The 11,830-nt window shown below is 41.0% G+C and overlaps 1 protein-coding gene across 1 annotated transcript in view; it reads left to right on the top strand.

Annotated features, from left to right (window-relative positions):
• Positions 1-2,913, top strand: part of chl1b (cell adhesion molecule L1-like b) — an 83,737-nt gene extending 80,824 nt beyond the window's left edge. The window contains exon 22 of the mRNA XM_034084162.2: positions 779-2,913. Within this exon, the coding sequence (XP_033940053.1) occupies positions 779-983 (205 nt within the window). The 3' untranslated portion in view covers positions 984-2,913. The remainder of the gene's footprint in view (positions 1-778) is intronic.
• Positions 2,914-11,830: the final 8,917 nt, after the last annotated feature.

Genomic DNA, 11,830 nt, shown 5'->3' with positions numbered 1-11,830 from the left:
AGCCCCGTGAGCCAAATCCGGCCCGCAACCTCATTTTATGTGGCCCGCAAGAGCTTGCAAAGAATATAATACGTTTATTATACATTTACGTGCAGCTTTACAGAAGCACGTTGTCCATAAACTACATGTCCCACAATGCATCTCGTTTTGTGACACTGAAGAGACTTCAGACTTCTGCTTTCAGACGTAGTTAATTATGAAGTTATTACCCTATCCGATAATAATCCAATGCACAGTCAATAATGTTATATAATACATTATTTTATATATGTATATTTATATAGTCTTAAAGTTACAACCGGCCCTTTGAGTGCAACGATAATGCTCATAATGCTCAAAAGGTTACAATATTACAATTTATTGGAACTAAATCAAATCAGAGACCCGGATGTGGAGATTAAACTGCTCATTACCTTATAAAAGCAAATACTGTTTATGTTTTTTAATTAAATTGTCACTTAAAGTTACTAAAACAAATACATTTACAAAAACAAATACCAATTACTGTATTTTTTGTTTATTTTACTCAATTACTTTATATACTGTCTTTGTCTTTTATTGTGCCCCTCTCATGAAATAACTGAACCTAGCCTGGCCCCCCTGGTAAAATTGGTCTAGATCCGCCACTGATAATGCTGATGTGGCCCGCGCTGAAATTGAGTTTGACATCCCTGTTGTAGAGACAGCACCCCCGTCCTCTCCTATAAGCCCCTGAGTGAAGCCATGGCTGAAATAAGGTGATTCTAACCCCCCCCCCCACGCTCCCCTCTCCTCTCAGTGACAACGACGAGAAGCCACTGAAGGGCAGCCAGCACTCGCTGAGCAGAGAGATCAAAGCGGGGGACAGCGGGGACAGCCTGGTGGACTACGGAGACGAGGACGTCCAGTTCAACGAGGACGGGTCCTTCATCGGAGAGTACGCCGGGCGAAAGGAGAAGCGGGTGTCCGCCGAGATCAAAGCCTCCGCTCAGACCCCGGCGTGAGGAGCGGTACTTCCAAATCCCCCCGGTACGGACATTGAAACCTGCAGGGAGGAACCAGAGCAGACAGACATTATCCACAGAGCACAGTGTTGTGTCAATCGTAATGCGTCATTACTGCCACCCTCATTTTATACAGCTCCGTTTTGTCAAGTTGCAACAGTGACCATTACTAAATGCTGTGTATATAGAGTGTATATTGTACGTCCTTTTTTTATAATTATTATTTCACACAAAAAGTTTAGAGGGCTTGGATTTTCTTTTCTTTTTTATCTGCATTACGCACCGTTTGTACAAATGTTAGGAAACTCTGTGACATGTTATGGAGATGGAATATTGGCTTGTAGCAGCCCACAGATACGTGGGAATATCAAGTTGATATTTGTTTTTCAATTGGAGCATAATACTGACCTTTTATATTTGAAATTGATTCATTAAATATGATGTAAGATGTGTATAAAGGTTGCTTATTAACTTATTCTATCTCCGGTGGTTTTGTACCTAAGGAAATAACAAGGAACGTTACATATCATAAACAGTGAGTCATGCTCCCTGTGATGTTAAAATAAAATGTAGCTATTATTTCTTGTTTAGAATTTAAATGGACCGATCAGTCTGTTCTTACCATAACAGCCCCGTACACTGCTATTACAGATATGGAAGAGATATACAAATATTCGAAACAAGTATACATTTGCATTCATCAGATTATAAAAAATGTATGTGTAAACCAGTCACTTTTTTACCAGAATTTGTATTAAAAGTAAAACTGTAGTTGAATCCAGTTTGTAGAAAAACAATTTTACAATGGTACTTTAGCCAATTGTGAATATTTTAAATAAAATTGCTCTTAAAACATGATTTAGGTATACTATAAAGATATAGTCTTTCGAGGAAATGTTTGACATTTTGGGATATAGGCTTTTTAATCTTTGAGAATGTTTTACGGTACATTTGAAGCTACAGCTAGCAGCCTGTTAGCTTGAAGCTACAGCTAGCAGCCTGTATGTTGAAGCTACAGCTAGCAGCCTGTTAGCTTGAAGCTACAGCTAGCAGCCTGTTAGCTTGAAGCTACAGCTAGCAGCTAGTTAGCTTAGCTTAGCAAACGGTTTTGGTCCCAAAGGTAACAAAGCCAGTCTACAAATGATCTAAAACATTATTAAACTTGCCCAACAACATCAAACTAATCTTTTTAAAGAAGTTATCATGTGATTTGTAATTGTACTTTCATAGTGTTTCATAATGTTTGAGGACTTGTTCATTTATAAACATAACGGAAACAGTCCATAGTTTGGGTCGAGCTTCAAAAGATTTGTCAATACATTTGAGACTGCAGCTAGCAGACGGTTAGCTTAGCTTAACATAACGTTATTGATCCAAATTAAGAATTATACATTTTCAAAAACATCAAACTTTTCCTTTAAAGTAGTAGTCATGTGATTCATAATTGTAATTCCATAGTGTTTCATAACCATTTGGGAACTTGTGCTTTTAAAAATATAGTGGATAACATGGAAACACCCCCTTGTTTGGGTTAAACGTCAACAATGCCATATCCTACACGTCCCACAATCCCTCTTTCTTCCATTAGAAATATGCTCTGAGATGCCCAATTTTCTTTCAATTGCCATGACAAATAAGTGCCCATATAAGAAGAAAATGCACAATACCTGTAATGCATTTGAGACTTATTTTGTAATCTGGTTATATGGTATAATATATACCCTGTGGAGATAATAGACAGTTTAGTTCCTAACATGCCTTACTCTGTTACTTTCAATATACTGCCATTCAAAACCCAAGCTTGTGGTTCAGCATTAACATTAGCACCATGATCTGAAAATTGCAATGTTTTGTAAAAAATAATTCAGCCATTGCATGTTAAAAATGTTAATTGGTGTTTTCGATGTCATTAAATTGCTTTACTTTCTTACACCGTGGTAATGGACTGTTTGGTCACAACATTGGTCTAGAATTTCCTGTTTGAATGCCTGCCTGAATGAATACACACATCTCTGCCTTTCCCTCCACTCAGCAGTAAAACAACTCCAGGGAAAACTGCTCAGAATAACACACAAGATGTTTGACAAATTGTTCTTATTTGAAGTACGACTTTAACAAATGTCACAGCGGGGTCAAGTGTCTGTCTGAGCTCCTTGTTTGATGGCTGCGCGAGAGATTCATGAGGAGTGAGAGGAGTGGGCTGAGACAGGCACTGGATCAGGGAGCAGAGCTGTAATCATGTCTGATGCTTGATAGCAGGGAGTGGAGAGTTTCTCTCAGAGGGTTCTCTCCTCAGGTACTCTGCCATCACTCAGACAGGTTGGCCTTATCTGCAGAGGTAAGATGCTCCATGAATTCACGTGTACGACCTTGAGGTGTTTGATAATGCACCCTTTTGAAGGTCCTTTGGTCTTTGGCAGCACTGAACAGCTGGACATGTCCCTGCTCATGCCATCAGCGCTGGGGGAAGCTACTTACGAGGCTTAATTCTGCAACATAACAATCACTGCCCTCCGGAGAGACGCTGCATTACATCACAGCTAGAGGAGCGCAGTCTGGACAAAGCCTCTTAGAGGGAATAATAAAGAGACAATATGGTACTAGAAGGGCATGAAGAGAGGGCAAAGCTGCCAAGGCTGTTTCCACAAGTGATAAACAACACCGGTCTCGCACAGTGATGCAGATCATGAGGATTTTGCAGGTCATCTTTTGTAATTTAGCTCACGATCAAACCAAAAATACAACCTAATTTTACACTCAAAAGGCCATATGAGCATGTAAACAGTAACTGTGATAATTATTTCCGCCCTGAAGTGACACTTGAGGTGCGGGGGAAATCCATAATTCTCACTCTTTGTAGACATGTTTTCGAAAGTTCAACTAATTTGAAGCCGTTAGCAGTTAGTTTATCTAATCTCTGGAAAAGCAATCCAAAATCTGCTCAACGTTCATCCTGTATGTATGTTTTTATATCCAAAATCCAAACCTGTTCTACCGTGTTCTGGTCTTTTGTTGAAGGTTAAAAGGTGTCACTTTTACTGCATGTTCTGGGAGACAAAGTCAATATTAGAGGCTGTGTGATTGTCATGATTAGATTAGAATTGCTTGGGTGTACCGCTAAATTGAAATTGTTTCAATGTGAGCAAGAAATTAAAATCAATTCCTTTATGGAGCTGCTTCAAAAACATTAAGCGTGAGGAGGAAAAGGGGGAGAAGGAGGGAGGGAGGGAAACATGGGAGGAACCTGGGCTCCTCTTGAGTTCAATCACAGGCTGAGGTACAGAGTAACAATCCAAAGGACATGGTCAGTATGTTGCCAGCTACCTTAAAGCCATAGACTATATAATAATAATAATAATAATAATAATAATAATAATACATTTTATTTTTAGGCGCCTTTCATGACACCCAAGGACACCGTACAATTAAAAAAATAAATAAAATAAAAGCTAATAGGCAACAGAACAAGATAAAAACACAAACAGGAAATCATGGAGGAGCCAGTCAAGTGGACACTAATGAAACATATAAAGGGGAGCACGACAGTGAGTAGGCAGATTTGAACAGGTGGGTTTTTAATTGGGATTTGAATAAGGTGATTGTGTCTGACTGTCGGGTGTGCGGGGGGAAGGAGTTCCAGAGTCTGGGAGCAGTGCAGCTAAAAGCCCGAGCACCCATGGTGACGAGGCGTGGGGTGGGGACGGGAAGCAGACCAGCTGAGGAGGAACGGAGGGAGCGAGAGGGGGTGTACTCCTGAAGAAGGTCAGCCAGATAGGGGGGGGGGGGGGGGGCAGGTTATGTAGGGCTTTGTAAGGGAGCAGTAGGTTTTTGAAGTTGATACGGGATTGAACCGGGAGCCAGTGGAGTTGGATGAGGAGGGGGGTGATGTGTTCGGAGGCCTTGGTGCCGGTGATGATCCGGGCTGCGGAGCTCTGTATGATTTGTAGTTTATTGATGAGCTTGGTGGGTATGCCTGAGAGGATGGCGTTACAGTAGTCGATGCGGGACGTGACAAATGCATTGACCAGGACTTCAGTGTTCGATATATGAATACGTTGTAGTTGCAACCAATTAACCATTGGTCTGTGGACCACCATTTTGAAACCTTTCCATTTGATTAATTTGGAGGAGAATTGACACCACCACAGAGTACATCCAAACATTTAGCCACACTTTTCTTAAGTTAACCAAAATATTACACTTTAAAATTCTTAAAGTTAATTGTAGGACCAAAACGTGCGCAACACCCAAACCGGACAAAACAGTTATTGCGACCAATCATTCGGTAGAAGTCAAAGATATCCTGTAAAGTGGAACCCTTGAAAATGTCAAGATGTTTTCTCTGGTATTCTTCTTCTGGTGGTCGTGAGGTTCTGGCATCCTTCACACAGTACGTGTCCTTAATACCTTCAGATGCAAAATGAAATCTAATTCAGTCTTTGGAAATGTTTTGAGGCCCCTGGGTTTAATATTGTGGATCTACACGTTTCCATGCTTTAATATTGGAAAAATAAATGTTCTCACTGCCTGTGCTGCAGCACCTCTTTTCACCCTCTGTCTGAAACCAGAGCCCAGTCTGCTCTGATTGGTTAGCTGGCCGGCTCTGTTGTGATTGTCCCACCTCTTAGCCTCATCACGTAAAATGTGTTTGAGCGCTAGCCAATAGAAGTGCATAGTGATGTCATTTTATTACGGAGGATAATCAAATCAAAGCAGTCCAATGGAGACGTTTACATGCACAAAGATGTAACACAACTATCAAACACGCTACAGGAAAGAGAAAAGCCCAATACGGCCTTTTTCAGGTAGAGGAGACTTTCTTTAAACACTGCTCGCTGTGCTTGTATATACACGGCCGGTGGCACCAGGTGAACCTTGGGTTTAATGACCTATATGAATGCGACCCTCAAACACACAACCCCATTGTGTTCCGTGCATTGAGGTCATGGGGGGGTCAATGATTCATTTGGGAAAGATGTATTCAGAAAAACTCCGATGCGACACCCCCGAGCAGCTCTCAGGATGGAGGTGAAAGGATCTGCCTATAATGTGAAAGCCATAAAGTACAATAACATATATTTAACCAGGCTTTTATGCACCCTACATATCATTCCATGACCTCAGTCCATTACATTGGCAATGTCAAAGGCTTAAAAAATGCTCCATTGTGTGTCCGTAGCTCTAATGGAATTCACAGCGGGTAATGGACACGAGCGTCTCTACGGGCAACGCCATTTGTTGAGTGATGAATAGAGGAGAGGGGGGGGGGTCAATGACTTAAAGCACAAGGTGCACTTTTAAGAGCTCCAATGACGTGCTAGAGGAAGGCGAAGCGCTCCAGCAGCGTTTCATCGGAAATCGGAGTTATAAATAATACACGACTCAAATGAACGTCAGAATTGCCTCGAAGGTCTTGCGCTGGGAAAAAAAATGGTTGCATTAAGTAAAGAGGAAGAATTGACTCCTTCCCCTGCCATATCATTTCTTCCCATGTCGCCAAAAAAACGCCGTGGGGCCGACATCACAAAAGCAGAGGGAAACAGTGGATCCAATTATCATTTCACAGTGTAAGAGTGATAACACGTCTGCATGCTGTTGACTGACACCACATGACTTCCTGGATCAAGCAAGAAATCACATGCTGTTCCCTCAACAGACAGACACTTAGCGGCCTACCTACTGAAGGAATTATAAATGTATAAGACAATATCTGATTCGTGGCAGTTAAGACTTGGCTGTATAGACCATCTCAAAGTTCTCCAGAATCGGGGACATCTGAGGGAATGATCCCAACACTCGCCAGGTTTATGGAGCTGTCAGCAACTCACTCTGTATGAGAGCGTCACTCATTAACACATAAGCCTGTGAGCAGCAAATTCCTAAGGTGCGATTTTTTACCAGTGTTCTCAGTCACCTGCGGAGACAGATGTACCGTATACTTTCTGCCAGCTTGAACATTCAAGGGTTTAGAAGTCTACCGAGTTTAAAAAGTACCGAAGATGATCCGAACTAAAGCTTTTTTTCTTTCTTAGCTCAATGTCCGATCCTCTCCGATAATAATACCAACAAATATGCTTTTTTTAATAAATTATCCATAATTAATTTATAATGTATTACATTCATTAAGTACACAGAATATACAAATCTTTACACTTTGATTATTGAGTTTTCTAAAAAAAACAAAAACGTTTTATTTTGTTAAAATAGTTTAAAGGGCCCATGTTATGCTTTTCCGGTTCTTACCCGTCCCCTTGTGGTATGAAGGTTGTTCTGCATGTAAACGGTCTGCGGAGTCAAAAACCCTCAAAGTACACCCTGTAGCGAGTACAACTCTAACACACCTCCCCAAAACGCCTCGTTGGAGATTTCTCATTTTCCATTGTTTGCTTCCTGGGTACTCTGACGTGGGAACACCCAGAGGCCACGCCCTCTGCCAGCCTTCCACGAAACAAAGCTTCCCAAACCTTTCAGCGACTCATGCCGGATATGTACAGCGTAGGGCCCTGAAGAACGATGCTGTTCCTACTGTGTTTGGACCAGCGGGAGATTCGGGTACACAACCTGTAAGTATTCATCGTTGTTTGTGTATTTATGATGTTTAAAACTAACCAGGCATCTACCACCACGGGCTACTACGTTGGGATGGCGGAGAAATGCTCTCCGCAGACCCATTCTCACAGCGTTATGAACCTTTCCTTACTCGATATCAAGCCTCACTTATTGTTTTTACTTCGGCTGTGAGTGTTTGTGTGCTCAGGATGAGTTTCGCTTGTTCTCGCTGTATCGCCGACCCAGAAGCCTGTCTGCTCCTCGCAGCAGCAACGAGCCTCGCAACGTCCTGACCAATCAGAGCACACTGGGCTCACAGGGAGCGGGGGGGGGGGGGGGGGTCCCCGTTTGGGACAGAGAGTGAATACACATACTATACAGAGATGCTGTGAGAAACCAATGTGAGTTTGGAACATTGCACAATTTAAATCTATTTTAGTAGACTTCAACAATGGAATAATGATCAGTAGAAATGGCCATGACATGGGCTAAAATGATTGGTCGTGCTTTTTACAGTACTACGGCTTCCACAGATGAAATATTTGTATGTATTTATTGTCAAAGCATTTTATGTATTCATTGCTATCGGGATGTTAAGAGCATTCTATTGAATATAACAAAAAGTCTTTCTGAAGAGAATTACCTACCCCACCTTTAAATGCAAATTAATTAACGGTATAAAAAGTGAAAGAAAAAGGTGTATATTCATTAATGCTGGTTTAATGAAGTTCAATAACACAAAGTCTTGTTTTTATTATTATGTTTTATGATTTATGAGCAGATTTAGAGTAATCTTTTGTGTGTTTGGGTCATAATGTAGTCCTGCAGTGAGGAGAGAAAACAGGGACTACATTTCCTCCAAATCTCGAGCGCTCAGCTCAAGAGGCGCTTCTCCAGACGAGGGGCAGTTTGAACATCCGAAGCATTTACATAACTTTTATTGTATGATACTTGAGCGCTGACTTCCTTGTGATCCCACTCAACGGCAGCAGTGAGGCTAATGATGATTACACAGCAAAGTCAAACGTCTGGGCCTCGCACTTGGCAAATAAAAAAAAAAGAAGAACAGCAGCGCCTTTCTTCCTGCGGAGGTGTGGGTGTTGGAGCCAGACTGACTGATTTAGCCAGAGGTGGGAAGTAGTGGTGTACAAATACTTCGTTACACTGGTTAAGTACATTTTTCTGGTATCAGTACTTTACTTATTTTTCTGATGACTTTTTACTTTGACTTCTTACATTTTAAACACAAATACCTGTACTTTCTACTTCTTACATGTTGAACTCAAATACCTGTACTTTCTACTTCTTACATGTTGAACTCAAATACCTGTACTTTCTACTTCTTACATGTTGAACCCAAATACCTGTACTTTCTACTTCTCACATGTTGAACTCAAATACCTGTACTTTCTACTTCTTACATTTTGAACTCAAATACCTGTACTTTCTACTTCTTACATGTTGAACTCAAATACCTGTACTTTCTACTTCTTACATGTTGAACCCAAATACCTGTACTTTCTACTTCTCACATGTTGAACTCAAATACCTGTACTTTCTACTTCTCACATGTTGAACTCAAATACCTGTACTTTCTACTTCTTACATGTTGAACCCAAATACCTGTACTTTCTACTTCTTACATGTTGAACCCAAATACCTGTACTTTCTACTTCTCACATGTTGAACTCAAATACCTGTACTTTCTACTTCTTACATGTTGAACCCAAATACCTGTACTTTCTACTTCTCACATGTTGAACTCAAATACCTGTACTTTCTACTTCTCTCATTTCCCAAACAGCTGGTTCCTTTAGTCTGAATGTGTGTTGGTGCGTGATCATTATTCTTTAGAGTCACTGCGTGCCTATTGATTTGAACACGATCCGTGTATCCATCACTTCCTGGTCTTCTCTAAAGAAGAGGGACCAATGGAAACGTTGTCATGTTGCCGTTGTTCAGCATGGAAACATTCATTAGCTAACAATGACATTATTGTTCTATTAATATAAAGGGAGGTCAGGTACTCTTTAAAACAGCTGCTAGCTATGGGTACTTTTTACTGAAGTACACTTCAAAGCCTCTTTACTTTGACTTGAGTAAAGAAGTTTAGTCAGTACTTTTAAACACTGTACTTCTTCTTGAGTAAAGGATGTGTGTACTTTTGCCATCTCTGGATGTAGCACAGGCAGATGCTGAATGGGCTCGGCTGCCACAGGTTTGGGAATGTAGGCTACGAGGGAACACATGGCGGGGCAAAGGTATCGGGGGGGCCCAGGGGAGGGAGCCAGATGGGCCGATGTTACCCCTCTCAGAGAGCCATGCCTCTCTCTGGACGCAGCCCAACACCGACAGGTCAGAGAGGGAAGCAGCGACCCCTTCAGATGCAGGTGCCGCATGTTTGACCTCGCTTCTCTATTCATCTGTCCACGGCTTGTTGTGCGCTGCGTTGACAAGCGATATAAAAGAGACTCCTGCTCTCCGTTAGGGAAGAGAGACGGAGTGTTGTATTCCCCATTAACTATTTATTTGAGAAAACATGGTTTGATTTAAAGCTGCATGTATAGATTTATTTTCCCCCACTGGCCTTCACCCACAAAATACTAATTTAAAGAGATACGTACAACATGACCACAAACAAAGCTTCAGAGAGGCACACCAAGTACAAAGTGACCAAGACAATCATAAAGAGACTTACCGATGAGGACAGAATGGGGTAAAACAGCCACAGACAAAAAAGACAAAACATCAAAAGCCTGAAACGACTACAAAAAACTGCCATAAAAATACAAATAAGAAAAGTGTTGGGACTAGCAATTGTAGGAAAAGGGTTACTTTGCGTAGTGTACCTTGTATGCAAGTATTTTTTAAACCATCAAGATGTGGGTTTTGTAAATGGTGCTCCTGTTAAGTGTAAAATAGACGAAAAAGCAGTTTGTGCTTTTGGGCGGGGCTACCTTGTGATTGACAGGTGACTCGCATGGTGTCGTTGAGCTCGGCTCACCACTACTAAGTGCCTCGGACACTCCGTTGTGTCAGGTCATTGTAACTTTTGTTCTTTCTTGTGAAGCACTTTGTGAATTGTATTTCTGTGAAAGGTGATATACAAATAAACGTATTATTAGCCATCAGGCTCCACAACAAAGGCTTGACCCCCTCGTAAAACTCATAAGAACGATCAGCGCAGAGCTAACACACACTCAACAGTTCACCACAGAAACATTCACAACAACCTGCTCTGTATGTACATAATTTGCACTTTCACGTACAAGTATATATTTAACATATTTGTAATATTTTATCTACGTAATCCACTTTTTAATTGTGTTTTATTCCATCCTGTCACTTGATTTTTAATGCGTTCTAATTATTACATATCCAGTGTTTTTATCTTAAAACACCTAAAGGTCCCTACTGGGTTCAATAAAGATTGCTTTATCTTATCTAATTACCTGTATTACAACAATTGATATTCTTACAATAACAAAATCAAAAGTAAAAGAAAATTCAGAATTCAAAGAGTGGCTTGAAGAGATGAACCAAAGCAGAATTATCTGCAGCTCCTCTAAGATGTCCACAGCAGCAAACATCAGACACAGCGAAGGTGATGATAAGTCAACGCCATGCTCCCAACTTGTCCCCGTTGACCCTAACTAGCTAATACACATCAGTAATTGCAGGTTTAATTATCAGCAAGGTCTCTACTTGAAAGCATAATTCCCCCTGGAAATGTCTTAGATTCACAGGAAATCATAAAAATACTGTCACAGCACTAAATACATGTTATGGCTACATTAGTGGATAATTATAGAAAGTCAAAAGTTCGACCGATGATTAAATCCCATAAAGTTCCTCCGTATTAAACACTCCCCATCTCTGACATGTGAGCTGATAACGGGGAGAAAGGGTAATCCAGGAAGTGCCCACGGCTTGTATTCAATAACAATGCCATTTCAGAGCTGCTTGTATTATTTATCTGTGTGCTGTTGAGGGCACTGAACATATTTCCTTTAATGTCCAAACGGCTTCTTGCAAATCCTTACTCACTGTATTTTGGTTTGACAATTATTACCCAGGATGCAGTGTCCTCTTCAAAGGACAAATAGGCTCCGTAATGTCAGTGTGTGGCTGTACATATGTTAATATACTGTATCTGTTGTCATAAGCTTCTCAGGGCATTATCAGTTTAATGTAAAGGCCATCTGGGGAAGTGTAGTACATACAGACAGATTGGAATATGGGGGGGGGGGTTGAATGCATACGTTAACTACAATAAAGCTTTATTGCATTGCAGCAGG

Source organism: Pseudochaenichthys georgianus, chromosome 5 (assembly GCF_902827115.2).
Source record: "Pseudochaenichthys georgianus chromosome 5, fPseGeo1.2, whole genome shotgun sequence".
NCBI classification, from domain to species: domain Eukaryota; kingdom Metazoa; phylum Chordata; class Actinopteri; order Perciformes; family Channichthyidae; genus Pseudochaenichthys; species Pseudochaenichthys georgianus.
This window is presented reverse-complemented; position numbering and strand designations above follow the sequence as displayed.